The sequence below is a fragment of the Apaloderma vittatum genome, unplaced genomic scaffold (assembly GCF_000703405.1).
Source record: "Apaloderma vittatum isolate BGI_N311 unplaced genomic scaffold, ASM70340v1 scaffold4052, whole genome shotgun sequence".
Lineage (NCBI taxonomy): Eukaryota > Metazoa > Chordata > Aves > Trogoniformes > Trogonidae > Apaloderma > Apaloderma vittatum.
Genome location: NW_009701726.1, coordinates 23,445 through 42,853, shown reverse-complemented (window position 1 = coordinate 42,853; position 19,409 = coordinate 23,445). Strand labels below are relative to the sequence as shown.

General features: G+C 47.6%; 1 protein-coding gene across 1 annotated transcript in view; it reads left to right on the top strand.

The window, feature by feature from the left end:
- The first annotated feature begins 1,520 nt into the window (after positions 1 to 1,520).
- The window catches only part of LOC104281287 (low-density lipoprotein receptor-related protein 5-like), a 26,924-nt gene continuing 9,035 nt past the window's right edge, over positions 1,521 to 19,409 (top strand). Inside the window, exons 1-9 of the mRNA XM_009879236.1 lie at positions 1,521 to 1,663; positions 1,842 to 2,128; positions 2,804 to 3,006; positions 4,462 to 4,673; positions 6,434 to 6,624; positions 11,639 to 11,848; positions 13,481 to 13,606; positions 15,382 to 15,618; positions 18,777 to 18,887. Coding sequence (XP_009877538.1) covers positions 1,521 to 1,663; positions 1,842 to 2,128; positions 2,804 to 3,006; positions 4,462 to 4,673; positions 6,434 to 6,624; positions 11,639 to 11,848; positions 13,481 to 13,606; positions 15,382 to 15,618; positions 18,777 to 18,887 — 1,720 coding nt within the window. The remainder of the gene's footprint in view (positions 1,664 to 1,841; positions 2,129 to 2,803; positions 3,007 to 4,461; positions 4,674 to 6,433; positions 6,625 to 11,638; positions 11,849 to 13,480; positions 13,607 to 15,381; positions 15,619 to 18,776; positions 18,888 to 19,409) is intronic.

Sequence of the window (19,409 nt, the reverse complement as noted above, 5' to 3'; positions counted from 1 at the left end):
AGGTGGTGCTGAAATCGGCCTCAGTGGGAAGGGCTTTGGGTGAGTTAGAGTGGTTGGGGATGCAAAGCATCTCGGCGCAACGGCTTCTAGACAGCAAGTGTGGTCAGCATTCGATCTTGCAAGTGTATGTAGTTCTAGGCTCAGCTGAGATTAATTAAGATTCTTTTAATTATCCTAGAAGACTGAGATTTTAACTATAGTAATAGTTACAGGATTTACGTATAGATTTGATGCTGCTATATCTGCATTTCCAGAATGCAATGGAAGATGTTTATTCTTTGAGGATTGGTTAGTTTAACTACAAAGGTATGAGTAAAGGTAGAAAAAGACCTATAATAAGAAGGTGCTCTGGGTTTGTATTCATCGCTCTTATTCTCTAATGTTTTCTTTTAAAAAGTAAATGCATGTATTATTGCACCGGCAATTCATTCTCAAGATCTTAGGGTATATAATGCTGTGTCTTCTAAGCTTTTTACTGTAAAAAAGGAGAGCAAACATAAACCGGAGTCTCTTTAAAATGTAAAATTTACCTTTAATGAAGTATTATATTTTTGTTTTCCTGTGGGTCAGATACTACATGCTGAATCTCTGTGACCTGTACAAAAAAAGCACTTATTTTAGGACATGGAGTGAGGAGGAAAAACTGGAAACCAAAGTTTCATGGTACACCGCTGAGATGTCATGCCAAGTTGAATGTCAGCGCTTTCTGAAGGCTGCAACTGCAGGGTGAGGATAAAGCTTGCTTCAGCGATGAGAGAGTTACCCCTGAACTACTTAAGGCAGGGCCACACAATTGGTCTGCTTCAGGCCACACTGTTAAACAAGGAAACAAGAGGGCAAATCCAGGTAGCAGCTGATGATCTGAAGTCAGCAGGAGCTGCTCTAGTGACTTCAAGGCCAAGAGCCCATCCTCTGGGACAGTCTCATGTGTGTGTTGAAGACAAGATGTTGTTTACTTATGTTTTATATGGGGCTATGAAGGCTTACTCTGGGGGTGATTCTTCTTCACTAAGAGCTGATGAGTCTGTGTAATGCCTTGGAAGACCTGAAATACTATCTTTTGCTTGTTTTCGGTCAAATTAGCAATGAGCAGGAAGAACGGAAGCAGGAATCGGCTAAGGTTGATGCTTGGTTTTGGCTAACTTGGTATAGAGGCAGGGCCAGGACTCATAATTCCCTGTCTCATCAGCACGCTCAGGCTGGTGCAAACCCTTCTGCTGAGCCTGGGAAAAACATTAATGGTCCCAGAATGAGTTGGGAGGTGTCGTGTCGGTGCTGCTGTACACCCGTGGACTTTGAGTTTGGACTTGAGCTGTTCTCTGCTGGGGCCTGAGGGAAGAACGGCCAAGCACCCTTTCCAAACAAAGAACTTCTCTGTGAGTTTGGGAATGGTCTTCTCTTTCCTCTGCATCATTGCCTCTGTGTTGTGTGTAATGATATTTACCTACTTCTTCTCTTTTTTTGTCTTTTCTCCCAGTAGGAGTGTGTTTAGTAGAACACTCTCCTGCTTAACCAGCCTGATGGCCTTCTATGGGAAGGAGACCCAACTAGTGGATGAGGGGGGCAAGGCTGAGGACGGTGTCTGCCGGGACTTGAGTCAAGCCTTTGGCACTGTCTCCCACAGCACTGTGCTGGAAGAGCTGGCAGCTCATGGCTCGGACGGGTGGGCTCTTCCCTTGGTTAAAAACTGGCTGGATGGCCGGGCCAGAGAATGGTGGGGAAAAGACTTAAATCCCGTTGGCAGCCAGTCACGAGCGTGTTCCCCAGGGCTCAGTGTTGGGGCTGGGTCTGTTCCATATCTTGATCCATGGTCCGGATGAGGGGATCGAGTGCCCCCTCAGTCAGGTGGCAGGTGGGGCCGAGCTGGGCGGGAGGGCGGATCTGCTGGAGGGCAGGAGGCGGCTTGATGCAGGGGCAGGGGCCAACTGTCTGCGGGTCAAGGAAGCCGAGCGCCGGGTCCTGCCCTCGGGTCACCCCAAGCCCGGCAGCGCCGCAGCTGGGGAGGAGCGGCTGGAAAGGGCCCGGTGGGGAAGGACCTGGGGGGGCTGGAGGACACGGCTGAAGCTGAGCCAGCAGTGGGCCCAGGTGGCCAAGAAGGCCAACAGCGTCCTGGCCTGGGTGAGCACTGGTGTGGCCAGCGGGCCCAGGGCAGGGATTGTGCCCCGGGAGGCCACAGCTTGAGCATCGTGCTCGGGTTTGGGTGCCATAGAATGAGAAAAACATGAAGGGGCTGGAGCGGGTCCAGAGAAGGGAAACGGAGCTGGGGAAGGGTCTGATCAGTGGCCACATTGGGTACTGGGAAACATTTCTTCACCAGAAGGGTTGTCAAGCCCTGGCCCAGGCTGCCGGGCCAGTGGTGGAGTCCCCAGCCCTGGAGGGATCTCAAAGCCGTGGAGATGTGGTGCTCAGGGACAGGGCTCAGGGTGGAACTGGCAGCGCTGGGTTAACGGTTGGGCTCCATGATCTTGAAGATCTTTTCCAGCCTAATCAGTTCTGTGGTTCTGTGGCAATACAGGGAAGCCCGTGAGTGTGTGTTGCTCACTGGCACTGCTGTTACTTAAATTCCACTTGGGGAACAAGGTTACTTTATAACACGCAAAGGAGTGCTGGCGTGCACATTTACCCTCCGGAAGTACACAAAGAAACATTTTCAACTGAATAGCGAAAATCTCTGTTTATTAATTATCTTAGTTTTCACTGTGAAGATCTCTGTGTCTCAGGGCTTCTGTCGTAAGTGTTCTTTATCTGCGCTCTGGGTGTGAGAGTTGCATTTTCTTACGCGTTCTCTTTTGGCTCGTTTCAGCCCCTGCCAGCTTCCTGTTGTTTAGCCAGAAATCTGCAATCAGCCGCATGATACCAGATGACCAGCAGAGTCCAGATATCATCCTGCCTATGCATGGCCTAAGGAATGTCAAAGCTATCGATTACGATCCCTTAGATAAATTGATCTACTGGGTGGATGGACGTCAAAATATTATAAAACGAGCCAAAGATGATGGCACCCAGGCAAGTTTACAAAGTGTATAGAGTTTTGTGTCCATCTTTTTCTGTGCATTCGTATCGATTTAAACTCCACTCTTGCCAGCATTTCCTCATGTATATTCTATTTATGTGTGAAACCTACTGAAAGCTTTTAGGATTGCGATTAATTATAAATTAAATTTATACCCAAGGGAGTGTAGTAGAATATGGTGTGTTGTATGCAGTCTTTAGTTGAGGATGGGCACAGAAATGAGGCAGACTTGCTATTTATCCTCAGGACAGATTAATCGTATTCTAAAATCAATATTGTGCCTGCCAGTTGGGTGATAATGGTGTCATCGTTGAAAAGCTCTCTCGAAATGAAAACTCTTCAGCTATCCAAGCCGTAGCTGAACCCTGAGTGAATGTCGAGTTGATTGCTGTGCCAGAGGGGGATGGGCTTATCCACAAACTTAATTGTTTTACCGAGTCGGGGACATTATATCTTTGTGCTCGTTATTCAGCGCTGGAAAGACGTGTTCTGTTCTTCCAGGCAGTGTTATGGGTTAACACAGCTTAATTCCCGGGTCAGGATAACAGATCGTTTAAAAACTACGGTTTGAATAGGATTACAAACCAAAATGGACAATGGGCAACTTATATTTTCCTAGTTCTTGGGCACCCAGATGTAAACGACGTGATGTGATGTCAGTGGGAGCGGGCTGGTCTCTAGGGACTCAAGAGGTTTTGCAGTTTCCTTTGAAGGAAGAGATGACAATTTTATATTTTGGCCATTTCTTAAGATTGGGAGGAGATATTTTGGGGTGAGCAGCTATCTGGGGTGTGGATGAATTCTGAAGAAGTTTTGCTCTTGCTTTTTTGGGATCGTGCTAGGTGCTAATTGTTGCAATCTAGCTTCTCTTTGGTACTTGCTAGGTGCAAATTGCAAAGCAGATTCATTTGCTCTGTTTTCCTCTACCTCAGTCACACAGCTTTGAAGGTGCAGATGCCCTGCAAATTTTGACTTTCCAATTTTCACTGGAAATTTTCACTGCTATATTTTGCTGTTTGCCGGTGATGCGTATGAATTTCATACCTGGATCACATTACCTTTGATTTCAGGAGAAGAATGATTCTTTTTTTATTTCTAGGGAGACTGTCAAGACAAGATGGGCATAGAGCTTTATTTAAAAAGAAAAAAAAAAAAAAGAAGCCTGTATATCACTGTGCAGAACTTGGAGGCTTAAACCCAAATTTTGGAAATACAACTTTCACAAGCGATGCTGTAATTCATTTGCCTTAAGCTGAGCACAGAATGGCATCTTCAGGTTTCTTGACCAAAATGCTTTATTGCATTTCTTGTATTTGCGGTTTCCTCGTGGCCGGTTTTAGGTGTTTCGGGACCGTCAGGCAGACAAAGCGCTCTTTCTGTGCCATTAGTGTTCTTCAGTCAAGAGTCAGAATAACGACCGGGAATTGTTCCCCACTTGTGTCCTGCAGCCTTTCACTGTGATGAGCACTCCCAACCAAAGCCAGAACCCGGAGAAGCAGCCGCACGACCTCAGCATCGATATCTACAGCCACACCTTGTACTGGACCTGCGAGGCCACCAACTCGGTGAACGTGCACAGGCTGAGCGGCGAGTCCATCGGGATGGTGCTGCGAGGGGAGCACGACAGGCCCAGGGCCATCGTGGTGAACGCAGAGCGAGGGTGAGGCTCCTTTCTGCAGAGAGCACTCTCGGCTTCCATGCCAGCTGCGCATGGGAATCGCGCGTTGCAACCCGATATTTTAAAAAAGAGAATTTTCGCATGCTTAATTCTTCAGGGTGCAGGCGACTGCTTGTCCGATTCTGGCTTTTAAAGGTACCCAGCTTGCTGCTCCCATTCTCTCCTTCTCTGAGTCCGACCTTCACAGGGTTGCGCAGAGGAGCTGACCCAGGCGGGGAAGCAAAGCGAACCCACCTTACCCCGTTCGCTGCCCAACCCTGCGCCTGGTAGGGAAACCAGGAGAGTTCCCACTGAGTTTGTGTCAGCTGGGGATCTGGCTCATAAATGGTTTAAGTCATCATCAACCAAAGGTTTCCAGGAGGAGGAAAAAAAGGAATTTCTTGTATGTTAAAACTATTCTTGCTGATGTTACAGTGTAACATTAGACAAACAGACAAGCTCCTGGAGCTCTCTGTGTTTTTAAGTTAGTTCTGCCTTAATGTGTATCTCAGAAACTTCTGGAATGGATTCAAACAGGCAGGATGCACTAGAGCCATCTCCCACAGGGGGACAGTCTGTTGGTTGGCCACAAAGCGGTTTTGGTTAGATGCAGCAGACCCCACCTCCACTCCGAGTGGTTACTGGCTTCTTTCTCAGAGGTCAAAGGCAGTTCTTTACATCCCTCTTTGACAAGGTAGCTGCTTAAATCCCGATCTGCTATTAAATGCCTTACGGTGTGCTTGACGGACGAGGATGACAATATCTCACAGTACCCAAAGACTTTATCTGGAGCATTTACAGGATTGGTATTTCATACAATACTCAGTGTACTCTGCACAGCTCAAAAGCTGGTGCAGGGAGAGAAGCATTAGTGGAAAGATTCTAATCTTATTGGGGTTAAGTCACTTGGACATAGTTTGTGTTTATAAAAGCTTATCAGCTTTCTCCATTAAAATGGAAGTTTGGATTTGTTGATCTCTAAAACTCTCAACTTTCCTAGTCAGGCTTTCAAATGATTTAAAGATAAATCTGTTTTTAAATTAAAGGAGGAAAAGGTGAGAGGGAGACTGAACACTCTGGCTACCTGGGAGAGCTGAATGAGTGATCTCTGTCCTGAGCTCCAGAAGCCCTTCCCTCCGCCGCTCCCTCGGCCGCACGTGAGCTCTGCAGCAGCGCAGCCGGCTCTGTGAGGGAGCTTGCCCCTGTCAGCCACCGCTGCAAAAACCATGGGCTCTTCCCCAAGGCTCTTCTCAGGTCATCCTGTGGGCGCCTGAGCCCTTTTTGCCCAGTGCAGAGACTGTTTGCAGCTGAACTGGCTTAGGCAGGTAGAAAAAATTCTTGGAACTAAGACCTCAGGAACACGCTGACCTCAGTCGTTCTTCCCTCTGTGATTTTCACTCCTCTCAGGTTTGGTAGGAACGTCTGGTTGCTGAGAAGGAAGGCAACCCAGAGGGAGAGGGGGTGACAGTTAATGTTTTTCTCAGGAAGAGCTGTTGGGCTTTGATTCAGGGCTGGGGGCAGCTTTACCCGAGGATGGGGATGGAAGGTGTTGTGCTTGCCTCTTACAGCCTCCACCTCCACTGCCGGAGCGGTGCTGCCAGTGCGGCAGTGCTGGGTGCTGACACATTTTAAGAGAAATGCTCTTAATTTCAGGCTATCTCAGTATGCCACGCAGCACATATTTGTGATGCAGAGCCCCGTGTGAAGGCGCGGTGCCTCCCTTCAGAAGTGCTCGGTTAAGCAAGCGGTGTCTTTGCTCTCAGGTACATGTACTTCACCAACATGCAAGAGCGAGCTCCCAAGATCGAGCGTGCGGCCCTGGATGGCACGGAGAGGGAAGTGCTTTTTACAACCGGGTTGATCCGACCGGTAGCTCTGGTGATCGACAACAAACTTGGAAAGCTTTTCTGGGTGGATGCAGATCTGAAGCGCATCGAAAGCTGTGACTTGTCAGGTATGTGGTATGCAGTCACACATTTGGAGTGGAGAGGGTGCGTTTGTGTACAGGACATCATTCCCTCTTTGATGCTGATCCCAGTAAGATCTTTCTCCTCCGTTGCCAGCTCTGTGTAGGCAGTCACGGGTGACAGTTGCTGGTGGGCTCCCATCTTTGATGTGATTGGAATAAATGTGTCTGTAATGATTGCCGCCCTCCAAGAGAGCCATTTGTCTTTTGATGTGTTCTGAAAGTAACTCTTGCAATATCAGATTTAAATACGTGCTGCCAGTCATGGAACCCCTATGTAACCTGCCCCGTGCCCTTTCTTTTTTCCCTTATGGTCTGAGAAGTTTGCATAACTCTTTTTCTTTCTCTGGAGTTCACAGCTCAGTAAATCAAGGTAGCTCGAAAAACAAACAGGGCAGAGAATGACTTCCTTCTAAAATGCATGATGAGGCAGCTTGTCTGGAACACCAGTGTTGCAAACCAGTGCTGATGTCAGCTCATTGCGATTTTCCCATGTTAGTAAAATAAAACATCAGTCCACGTCCATAGCAGTAGTGCCGCATGGACCTTAGAGAGAACTGCTCATCGTTGACTTCTTAAAGCGCTTAATAGTGCTGAAGAAGTGGAGAAATGGGCTCGCTCCTCTGGCGAGCAGCGTGCACAGGGAACCAATGGCCGTACGTTCTGACTTGCCATTCGTTCTCTCATCTTCATCATCATCATCATCATCATCATCATCATCCGTGTATTAAGAAATGAAACTCCTAAAGGAAGCACAGACAGAAGTGAGCTACCGCAAGGGAGCAGAGGCTGGGCTTTTCTAGTGATTGGCGTCTGCCATAAAGGGACGATTCTCCAATTTTTGGTGGCTCTTCTCTTCTTGCCGTGTAGTCACATCCTTCCCTTGTGTTGCAGTGAGGCAGTGAACTAAAACATGAGAAAAATGTTTGCTTTTTTTACAAGGGTCGTTCACTTTTGAGCACCTAAAACTGATGCTGAGAGCATTTTGCCTAGTGATGAAGGGAGAAGTGCTCTGGGGGGAAATCCAAAAGGAAAATGACAGGATGGAAAAGCTTCCTATTGGGTGGATTTTGTGGCTGAAGAAAAATAACCCCAAAAGCAAGAGTGAGAGAGAAGAGGCACCGGGGAGCATTCTGTGGAAATCACATGGTTGGGGAGAGCGGGAACATACCAGGGAGAAGTTATGACTCGAGAAGGGAGGATGTGGTCAATAAGTAGTGTTACTCCTGATAAAGAGGGGGCAGCCGGGTAATAGGAAGCCGTATCAATGAAGCTGTAGCGTACCGCACACCTGCCTCTGCCTGGGTCTTCTCGTATGTACACGAACGTCGTTTTTCCCCTTCGACTTGGTGCGTGTGCCGGGTCAGGTCACAGCCAGCAGGCGTGGAAGGTGGAGGCAGCATAAAATGCAGAGGAGTCCCTTCGTTACTGGGTTAGATCCAAGTCTGGAATGAATAAGACCTGACAGCAGGAGTGAGGGAAACCGATCTATAAATAAATCAGCAGCCAGGCTGTCTGTCAGCCGCTGGTGGTTGTATCCTGGGATGGCAGCTGCCTTTGTGCATGTCCTTCCTTTTCCTGACGTTAAAACTCCATGTAAGCACACGTTTGCATACTGCATAGATATTTTAATCCATTTCTTTGTGGAAAACTGAACTTCCTCTGGTTAATATTGAACCAAAGCTTTTAGTGCCCATTTTTTTGATGGGGTGACAGCTAACAAATCAAACCTTATAGGTACGCTAAAAGCAAGGGAAAGCTACAGTATTTATTTACTAGAGGGTATGTATCACATAGCCAGAAAGCTATGGTTGTATTTGATCCAGCTGAGCTCTCGGTGATTTGATTCACTGAGCTGTTGAATTTTTAAATGAGTTAGCAGCACGTTTTTATTTTAAAATATTTTGTTGCAGTTTTGCATCACAACTTCAGAAGGAATTGGACGGCCAAAGCTATGTTGGCTTTAATTAGTTCTTCTTAAAAGTATTTGCTGAGCAAAACACTTCAACATGGGCATATATTAGCAAAAGGATTTTGGGTGTAAACTCAGGCTGCTGAGTAAATTGGACCAAAATTTTGTACGGCATCCTTCATGCCAGTTCGACTCGTCGAGACAAGCTAATTCCCTCACAGACGTGGGGAGGTGATGTGGTTGTGGAGGGTTCCGAAGCTTCGGGTTGACAGCATCCTGCTAAATCATGGAATGCCCTTGGATGTCCAGCGCTTAACTCAGAGAGGGATGAAAGAACCATAAACCCATCTCACCGTTTTCTTCATGAGGTTCTTGGGTTTTTCAGTTGGAGTTGCTGATGCTTTTTAGACATTCGTAAACCATTGGCTACTCAGCCACACCGGTCAATAAAAAGTAGTTTGTAATGTTATTGTGGAAGTGACTGGAGAAGGTGTAAGATTGCTGTGGTGAGAACATGCTGGGTGTTCAATTAGACCTTAAATAGGGGGGTTGTGCATCATTCCAGCTTAATGCTCTTTACCTTTAACTATTGAGTCCCATCTTGGAAAGACCACGCGTCTGCTTCAATCTGGGAATCAAAGTATTTAATGAGGAATTCAGTAACATGTATTGAATGAAACACGTGTTCTCTTCCTTTTTCCTACCCCTGTCTGTTGAAAATATCCTTTTGTTTATTCAGATGGAGATTTTCGTTTTGATCGATCTTCTAAGCAGCAGTCTGTCGGTGTCATCCATCATGGTGTCACGCCATAAGGGTGTCATAGGTGCCCTTTGCCTCTCCTTTTAAAATGATTCATAATTTGGACTGTTATTTACTCCAGATCAAATCCAACGTAACTGCAGTAGAGATTACTGACCGTACCCAGCTGCTTCCCAAATCACCGGTGTTCAGCATTTTGCAGATGAGGGAGAAAAAAGATGATGTGCAATGTACGCTCCCCAAACCCGTTAAATGCAGCCCAGTTTAGGCCTGGATTTGGGAGGCTGTGTTTTTTATGTCGAGTCAAGGCTTTTCTTGTGGTATCTAGAACGCAAGTGAAAATGGCGCTTTTGGATCAAAACACGAGGCTTAGTCTGGCAAAACGAGTCAGAATTACGCAGTGACACCCGGTGAGGGTGCTCAGCAGGTTGCTGGGGAAATGAAAACCTTCTGTCGGAATATTTCCTACTATTTCTCAATTCTAAGACCTGTTTAGGAGAAGATAAGGAGCATCTCAGGGACTGCACTGCTAGAGAGTGGGACTAAGGGTCAGGTTCAGCGCCCACTTAGTAAAATTAGTGCAGGGGCATCTCTTCTGCTCTCGTACTCTTTACAAGGGTGAAATCTTTACTCTTTGTGAGAGTAAAACCCAGTGGGACCTTGGAAGTTGTACAATAGTAGATGTGTGAGATTAAAACCGAGGCTGCAGTGTCGCATGCACACTTCTTCTGAAAAAGGGGTGACACCAAGCTATCTTCCTCGTTGGTTTGGGAACAAATTCAGGGAGGAAGAGCTAAAACCCCAACTGCAAGTCCAAGAATCTCTGCTCTTTCTGTAACTAAATTTGTTTTGCGTGCCCGCCGTCTGTCATGATGGTCAAGCAGGAGTCATCGCAGGCGGTAATTTTATGTGCAAAACTAACAGAATCTCTAATTGAAATGTGTTCCATTCGTATGCTTGGCTGAGCTCTACATAATTTATGCAGCAAATTAGTTGAATCCAGTGCTCATAGCGTTTCTATTACACATCCAGATTCTATAATCTCATTTTGTGCAGCTATTCAAAACTTTTAAACGCAAGCAGACATAAGGCCTTTATTGCAAAATGAGATACGAGAGCGGAAGAAGTGCCAAGTTACAGTTTTGTTTATCAAATATATCCAGTATATGTAGGCACACACAGCCTCAGAATTAATAGGATAATTTGGAATCTCTTACTCACCCTAGACGAGCATAAGAAAAGCAACAATTAAATGCCACTAAGTGTAGGGCAGCACACAGGAGAAGACTGCGAGCAACTAGAGTTAAAAGCAGTCATAACTGCATTTTTACTTAACCTGTGTTGTACACGTTGGCTGAGAGCAGGTTTTCACACATTTCTGAGCGTTTTTACACATTTGTTTTGTGGGTTTTTACACATTCTGAGTGTTGGATAGGCTTCCTGTTTAAGAGCACGCTGGGCTACTCGGAGTTTGGGTTTTCTGGTTGATTACTGAAGAAAAAAAAGGTGAAGGAAGAAGTGTGGCTGTGGGATATGAGCTTGTCTCCTGTGATGGTACCTGGGTGGCTGTGGTGCGGCATGCGACAGGTTTGGTGTGCTTCCCCGGGCTTTGCGTGGTGTGCGTGTTCGGTCTGAGCAGCGGCAGCGGAGCCAGGTGGCTGGGTTTCGCTCTTGCTTTGGGTACTGCTCGGGGGGAACACGTCGTCTGCCCTTGGCCCAAGAGCTGAGTCTGCGACCCAGGCTCCTGGGGACCTCTCGCAGTCTCCCGCGGTGACAGAGCGTGTCGCCGTGAGGCTGCTCAGGGCTGGCTGTGGGTCACGTTGTACCTGTTGGCAGCTGGTTTGCAGAGTCACGGAACGGTTTGAGTTGGAAGGGACCTCAAGGATCCTCTCGTTCCAGCCCCTGACCTGGGCAGGGACACCTCTGTTCCCACCAGCCCGCGTCACTCCAAGCCCCGTCCAGCCTGGCCTTGGGCACTGCTAGGGAGGAGGCGTCACAGCTGCTCTGGGCAACACCTTCCAGTGTCTCACCACCCTCAGAGTTAAAGAACTTCTTCCTAATATCTGATCTACATCTACCCGGCTCTAGTTTAAAATCATCACGCCTCATCTTACCGCCACAGGCCCTTGCAGACAGGCGGGACTGTCAGCCCTGACCTTGTATTTACCTGATACGAGGCCAAACAAGCAGAGCCTTGGTCTGCGTAGACAAAGGGAAGCCATTGACCTCATAGCCAACTATTTTCAGGGTGCGCTTTGGTTATTTGGTTGGGGTTTTGCTGGTTCGAAGCACGCTGGTGTAAAGCTGGTGTCTGTTTTTGTTGCTCTCAGGTGCGAACCGCGTGACCCTGGAGGACTCCAACATCCTGCAGCCGATGGGCCTCACAGTGCTGGGCAACCACTTGTACTGGATCGATCGGCAGCAGCAGATGATTGAGAGAGTGGAGAAGATCAACGGGTACAAAAGGACTAGAATTCAAGGGCGAATCGCTCACCTCACGGGCATTCATGCTGTGGAAGAGCTTGATATGGAGGAATTCTGTGAGTTTATTTCAATAGCTGGTGTCTCGCGCTCTTGGGCCGGCTCTCAGAGTCCTCCTCCAACTGAACGTTGTTAGTAAAGTTGCCCAGTGGGCTTCAGGGAAGCCACAGAGCACTTGGATCGTGACCGGCTGGGATCCTAGAAGAGGAGGACAATTTCCTCATTCTTGTCCGGGGGAGTATTTCTGCACAGCCAGAACAGGGCATTTCATGGCACTTAGTTACCTGCTTGGTACAAGCTCACTTAATACCAAATTCACTCTAAAAGCTGCTGATAATGGTGGTTGCTCTTTTTTTTAAGTACAACAAAGTATTAGAACCTGAAATAACCTTTAAAAGGAAAGAAAAGTGTTGTATTTGCCTCTTCTCCAGGCGTTCCAGACCCTCGTGTAAAGCGCAGCTGGTCTGACTTAGCCCAAGCCGTGACGAAAAAGCTGCCAGGGAAGGAGGGAGAACGGGCAGGAAGCTCCTACAGGGAGTTACTGCGGATGTGGAATTTCTCTCCCGTCGGAGGCATAACCATTTTAGCTTTTCTGAAAGGAATCACGTATGGCAGGACCTTCTTTTTCCGGCGTGGTGACCCGAGGACCTGTGGTCTGAGGGAGAGCGCAGAAACCCCTTAAAGCAGTCACTCACAGCGGGAGAACCCGCAGCTCCTCCTGCTCAGCCAGGATGTTAAAGAGAATTTAAAAGCCCAGTGGAGATGTGGGGAACAGGGCTGATGACAGCGGCCTCTCTCAGCTCGGTTGCCTGCGATGAGTTGTTTTGTGAAGGAAGGCTGCATTTGTGTGTAATGCTTCAATTTTCACAAGAAATAATTCCACTTGGCAACCCTTCCTGCCACATCCATTAGGTTCTGTACAGCTGAAAGTATTTCCAAATGTGCCCGTGTGGGTAAGCTGTTACAGATCAGGTGGCATAAGTATTGAACCTCCAGTAGTTTCTATGTTCTAATTCTCGTCAAGATGTTCCCTTTTCTTTCACAATACTCATTTTTTCTTCTGTGCCATTTCTTGCATTTTAGCGTATTTCAAAGATAATACTGAAAGATGCAAAAAGGTGGTTTTTTCTTTAATTATCAGCACTGTTTAAAAAGAATTTATATCCTGTGTGTTGTAAAAACAAAAATCAACTGTGTGCTTATACTGGAGTTGTGTGAGTAACGGGGAAGCGGGGAGGCTAGATGTTAAGGGCTCTCCCACATCAGAGTTGCTGAAGGCTTTGGAGCTGGCATTCTGCAGTGGCGGGTGCTCAGTCTGGGTGCCTGCCTGCCTCAGAAACCCAGCTGGGCTGTCTAGGTGCGCTGTAAATGCCACCTTCTCATATCTGCCGTCTTGTTCCACTCCACCCGAGCTCCTGAATTCTTTTTAGAAGTCTTTTAAAGGTCTCCATATCCCTGTGGCTGGGAGAAATGTACTCCTCCTGAAGGAGTAAATCACCTTTTGAGCACTGATCTGAAAAATTGTGATTTTTTTTAATTATTATTATTTTCCCTACTATTAATTCATAGTGAAGTCTTGGTTACTCGACCCAAAGTGGTTTGTGAGTGGTTTTGTGATTTTTTTCCTCTGGCCAGGAGTAGTTACGATTTCTTTTATGCTGCCTAATACTCTTTTCTGTGTGTTTCTCCAGCCGTGCATCCGTGCTCCCGTGACAATGGTGGGTGTTCGCACATCTGCATTGCCAAAGGGGACGGCACTCCGAGATGTTCGTGTCCTGAGCACCTTGTGCTTCTGCAGAATCTCTTGACGTGTGGAGGTCAGTTCTGTTTAACGGTACCGCAAAGTAGTTTTTATTGAAAAAGGTGGGGTTGAGGTTGCGTTCTGATCCACGATGGGGACTTACACACCGTGCCTGTTGCGGCGTGTGTTAGAGTGACCTTTGGTTCTTCTGCCAGCTGTTTTCTGCCTCAGTGTTCAGGCATGTGTGACTTACCGTTGTGAGCACAGCGTTCTTTTTTGGCCTTAAAATACTTGCATCTTCTACTTACATTTTATAATTGTATAAGGCGACCGGTCCGTGCTTTACACAAATGCTAATAAGCTGATGGCGTATCAGTTCGTGATGACCTAGCAGCAGAACTGCGCATGTGATTCTCACCGTGCGATGCTCCAGTCTTTCCGAGGAATTTGCTGGCCCTCGGAGCATGAGACGCTGCACTGCCTCGTTACGAAATGCAAGCCAAGAGCTCCTTTTTAATTAAGGTAGCTCTCCTCTTTCCACGTGGTAGGCTGCTCCTTTAGACTTCCCTTTTGCAATAAGAGGATTTTTGAAAATTGTTACCCTCCAATTGCAGAGGGGATTTTCAAAACAACACAAAACCCGCACCATTTCTGTTTGGGAGGCATCATATCTTAAATCGTTTGGCTCTGTTGGCCCTCTTGACTTCTTTTAATGTATTCATTTTGCTGTGGATTTCATTTTCTGGCTGAACTCTGACCTCCCATGGGAGAGTCGTTTCCATTCTAAACTGTTTTCTTTCCCATGACCACAACACTACATCTGGGGAGGGCAGGGGGGGAAATCAATCTGCTTGTGTTTCTTGCCGCGCTGTTGTTGCACAACGTGCCCAACAAGAGAGTCTCGTGTCCCACTCCTTTGTTTTCTTCAGCTATAAATCTAAACATTAAGGGGCCTCCAGTTCAGTGTCTGGTTTTTTTCATTTTAATCCTTCACTAAGCCTGCAACTTTTTAACCCATCTCGTCTGCCATGGGAGCAGACAATGACCAGTATCTGGTGATGTTAATCCGGTGATTAATGGCTGTTTTGGCTGGAGAACATTTATCCACGTATAGTTATGAATGCTCTTGACGGGGTTTTAAATGCAAGCTTGTGCCTGCCATGTGCAACCAGAAATGCAACATCAAATGTGTTTCTCTGAAGGTCCACTGACCTGCAGCCCGGAGACTTTCCAGCAAGAGGACTTGGCTTCATCTTTTAACAGGCCTTTACGGATATTTTCTTCTCCGTCCGTATTTTTCAATTCATATCTGACACAGAAATTTGTTTGGGGAGAAACCATGGGACAAATAGAGAAAGACATGAGAAAAACAGAGGAACAGATGCCACAGAAGCAGATGTTATATGCTTTAGATGTAGTGATTGCCAATTAACCCGGCGTTTTTATGAAGAATTTTTCCGGGCTAACATAACTGCAGGGATTAGACGTGTGGAATGTGGTTTGCAGTTACAAATTGAGTATTCGTTTGAATTTATGTGCATGACAGTGTCTTCCAAAAGGTGGCTGTCAGAGCCAAAGTAAGTATTTGTAGTTGCTGCCCTTAGTTCGGTGCTCGCCTGCTAGAGTGTGCTTCTTCAGCCGACGTGCAGTGGGGGTTTGTTCTGAAGTTGGCAGAATCTCATTGCCTGTGCAAAATCATGTTTCCCTTTTTTGCTGGATTTTTAACATTGTCACAGAAGAACTTCAGTCCGGGTATAAGTGTGTTTTCCTTGAACAACTCCACCACAGTTTCTCTCTGTTGTAAGAGCTAAAATTGAATACACGGACGTCGTTTGTTTTCTCTTTCACCAGAGCCTCCAACTTGTTCCCCAGACCAGTTCACGTGTGCAACTGGGGAGATTGACTGCATCCCCATGGCCTGGCGGTGCGACGGCTTCCCAGAGTGCGACGACCAGAGCGATGAAGATAGCTGCCCCATATGCTCCGCATCCCAGTTCCAGTGCGAGAAGGGGCAGTGTATCGATGCACACTTGCGGTGTAATGGGGAGATTGACTGCCAAGATAAATCTGATGAAGCAGATTGCGACAGTAAGATTCATATTCCTGAACTCATGGTTCTAGCATAAGCATCTATTCAGCATTCTAACTGTTCTTGACCTATATATGATTTTTAGTTTGAAGTAGAGGAAAACAGCCTCAGCCATAAGCCTAACTAAGCTCTCCGCTGATTCTGTTTTTCTTTCCCTCGATCTTACTCTTGCTCAAATCAAACTGCTCTGTAGCTACATGAAGTGCTGACCATGTAACTATACACAGGGGGGAGGCTGGGGAGAGTATCTTTAATCCATATTTGGAATGAAAACAGGAAAGAAACTGGCGCAATTTACCACATGCTTTTTTTTTTTACTGCATAATTACCTACCTCAGCAGCTAACCATTGCCACGGGGCCAGCGGGGTCAATTTTTGTGGATCTTTCAGTGAGCACTTTGGTGGATTTGCAATGTCTTCTGTAACTCTGAGCCTCGACAGCAGCACACCAGTGCCTTCTTTGCAAGCAAGAAGAGGATCAGCCAGGTTCCTGTCTTTCTTGTGGGAGGTGGTACTTTCTACCTGTACAGCTTCATCAGGAGAAGCACAGAATCATAGAATGCATTGGGCTGGAAGGGACCTCTAAAGGTCATCTGGTCCAACCCCCTGCAGCAAGCAGGGACATCTTCAACTACATCAGATTGCTCAGAGCTCCACCAAACCTGACCTTGAATGTCTCCAGAGATGGGACTTCCACCCCCTCTCTGGGCAACCTGTGCCAGGGTCTCACCACCCTGAGTAAAGAACTTCCTCCTAACATCTAATCTAAATCAATTCTGCTCTAGTTTAAAACTGTTGTCCCTCCTCCTGTCGCTACACACCCCTGTAAGCAGTCCCTCCCCATCTCTCCTGCAGCCCCTTCAGGCACGGGGAGGCTGCTCTGAGGTCTCCCCTGTGGGAGCCTTCTCTTCTCCAGGCTGAGCAGCCCCAGCTCTCTCAGCCCGTCCTCACAGGGAGCTGCTCCAGCCCCCCGCTTTCTCCCCCGTGGAGCCCATATGCAGCGCGGCAGTGCCGTTGTCCACACACAGAGTCAAAGTGGAGTGTGCTTCTGGTCATGCCCCTCGCGAAACGGTGGGGGCTGCTGGCGAGCTTACTGCCAGTGTCCCTTTGTGTGAGCTGCAAGTGCCTGCCTTGCCCTGCACAGCCCCTTTGAGGGCACAGAGGAGCCTTACCATCTGCCCTAGAGTCGTTGAAGACACATTTCTTGAGCAGTCGAGTGCTCAGTGTGTGTACGCTTACCCTCTGCAAGCACTCGGCCGCCCGAGACTAGACTTTGATCCAGGATGCTGCCTGACACTTCCCTAGAAGGGCTACAGAGATACTCAGCGTCCAGGGTTAGACTGAGGGAGATGTGGAAAATGTGGCCTTGGTAGTCCTCAGGAATCTTGACAGTCCAGGGTTCCTAAGAAAAACAAAACCAACAGATCTTTCTCACCCCTTAGTGCGTGTCAGCCCGTAACCCTCTGTGTTTGGGGAAGGGAAGGTGGCATGGAGTGCTTTCTTGTTTTTTATATGAGGTTTCTTGGGGTGATGAGGCTAACTGGGTTTAAGAGAACCCTTCTGCTAGACCTCAGGCACCAGAGGAATTGCCTTCTGCTCCCGGCAGGGGTAGTCACTGCCTTCCCATGGGTCTGAGTTCAATTCTTTGATTCTCTCAGAAGCCACTTCCCCTGGTTCCCCAAGGCGTGCTTTTGGGAGGGCTGAATGTGAAGCATTGACACAGATGGTGCAGGTTATGACTGGAAGTGGCCGAAGAAATGGTCTTGGATATACTCGTGGTTCTCGACCCACATCTTCAAGACTGTGCCTTTCATCTTCCTGAAGTGTTTATGGCACTGCTAGACAGTCCTGTCATACCCAGCGGCAGTCACAAGGTTAACGGTCTGTCAGGAACTGTTGCAGCTGGATTACCAGGCCACCCAAGAAACTTTGGTGCTCCAAGTTGTCCATTGCTGGATCAAGAAGAAACAAGGGGTCCAACAGGGCAGGACAGCAGCAGAAGATACGGGACATGAGAAGGGAAAGGATATTAAGACGGAAATCTTGTTGGAAGGCAAAGGAACAGCAGACAGTTGAGAGAATAAGTAGAGGGCAGGTAGTCACGGCAAATCGGAAGGTGCACGCGGAACTCGGCCCTTCTCGTGACACAAGGAGTGGTGGGAGCTCTAGGTGCTTTTAGAGCCTCTGTAACGTGTGTGTATTTTGTGTGTACTGTAGGACCTTGTGGAGCTACACCCAACTTACTGGGGGCATAACAGTCCAGATCAGGAGCCGATGTGCTTGGAGGTTCTAGCTAGCTTCTTTTTCTCCGTAGATAATTTAATTCTCTTTTATGAGAACACTCTGCAAACTCCCAACTAAGTACAGCTCTTCAGGAGCTCCACACCACCACCGGGGCTGTGATCCAAAATGAGAATGTGGATCCCTGTGGAATCCACTCTAGGTGATCCTGCTCTAGCAGGGGGGCTGGACTAGATGATCTTTTGAGGTCCCTTCCAACCCCCAACATTCTGTGATTCTGTGATCTTCTCCAGAAGAAGAAAAGAACCTTTCTCCTTTTTGCATTGAGTAACCCATGCAGTGAACCTTCCAGGACTGCTGGTTACTCGCCCTCGTAAGCCAGTCTCTTTACTGATCATTAGATATGCTTTGACGTGGTGGAGAGTCCAGAGTTAATTAAGAAGTCGTTTTTGCTGAAGCAGAGGCTTCTGAACATAGATAGGAAATTTAACAGTTATTTAGCAAGATTGTGCTCTACAGGGCTACAGAAGATAGTACAGACTCCGTAAGGTTTTATTATATGCCGAGTTACTACATTTTGTTGACATCTCAGGTGATCAGCTACACTTTGTCAATTATTGTAAGAGATTCTTGCTGATTTGATGCCAGTTTTGCCTCAACAGGACTGATTCAACAAAGGACGGGGAGTTACCAGGATCAAAATTTTATTTTAGCCCCACTGAGTAGGATGTACAACAACGAGAAGGAGCACTGTGGACTTGGATTTTACTCACAGCAGCAGAGCAGGTGTTCTGGTGCCTGCGTGGTCATAATATCAAATGCACTGTGGCTTCATGTGTCACTTCTTTTGGTTTTCTTAAGACACTGGAACGCTCCCGTGCGAGGAGTGCCTAATCTTTTCTTTCTTTCTGTGCAGCAATTTGTCTGCCCAACCAGTTCCGATGTGAGAGTGGCCAGTGCATCCTCCCGAAGCAACAGTGTGACTCCTTTCCCGATTGCATCGACAGTTCTGACGAGCTCATGTGCGGTGAGATTTCTTTCCTTGAGATTCACGTGCTGCGTTCGGGAGAGGCGCCCTGCCTGCCTGTGCCGAGCCCCAGCCCTCGCACAGCGATGTTCTTTCAGGGAAGCCCAGTGAATCTTGGCCAAGCGCTGTCATGGTTGTGTTTGGCTGCTCGATACGCTTGCACTCTTCCATCAGTCTGCAAAGGAGCATGAGCTTGTAGCACGGCGTAGCAAGTCTGAGGTGCTGCTATTCCAGGTAATGCAGGAGCAGCCATCCTGAAGGTGAACTGAAATCCCAGTGGTACCTCAAGCAAGCTGGTTCTGAAGTGCTGCACTAGGTACAACGCTGCTGGTCTGGGTGGGTCTATAATCACAGAATCACAGAATGTTGGGGTTGGAAGGGACCTCTGGGGATCATCCAGTGCCACCCCCTGCCAGAGCAGAGTCACCCAGGGCAGCCCCACAGGAACGCGTCCAGGCGGGTTGGAAAGTCTCCAGAGCAGGAGACTCCGCACCCTCTCTGGGCAGCCTGGGCCAGGGCTCC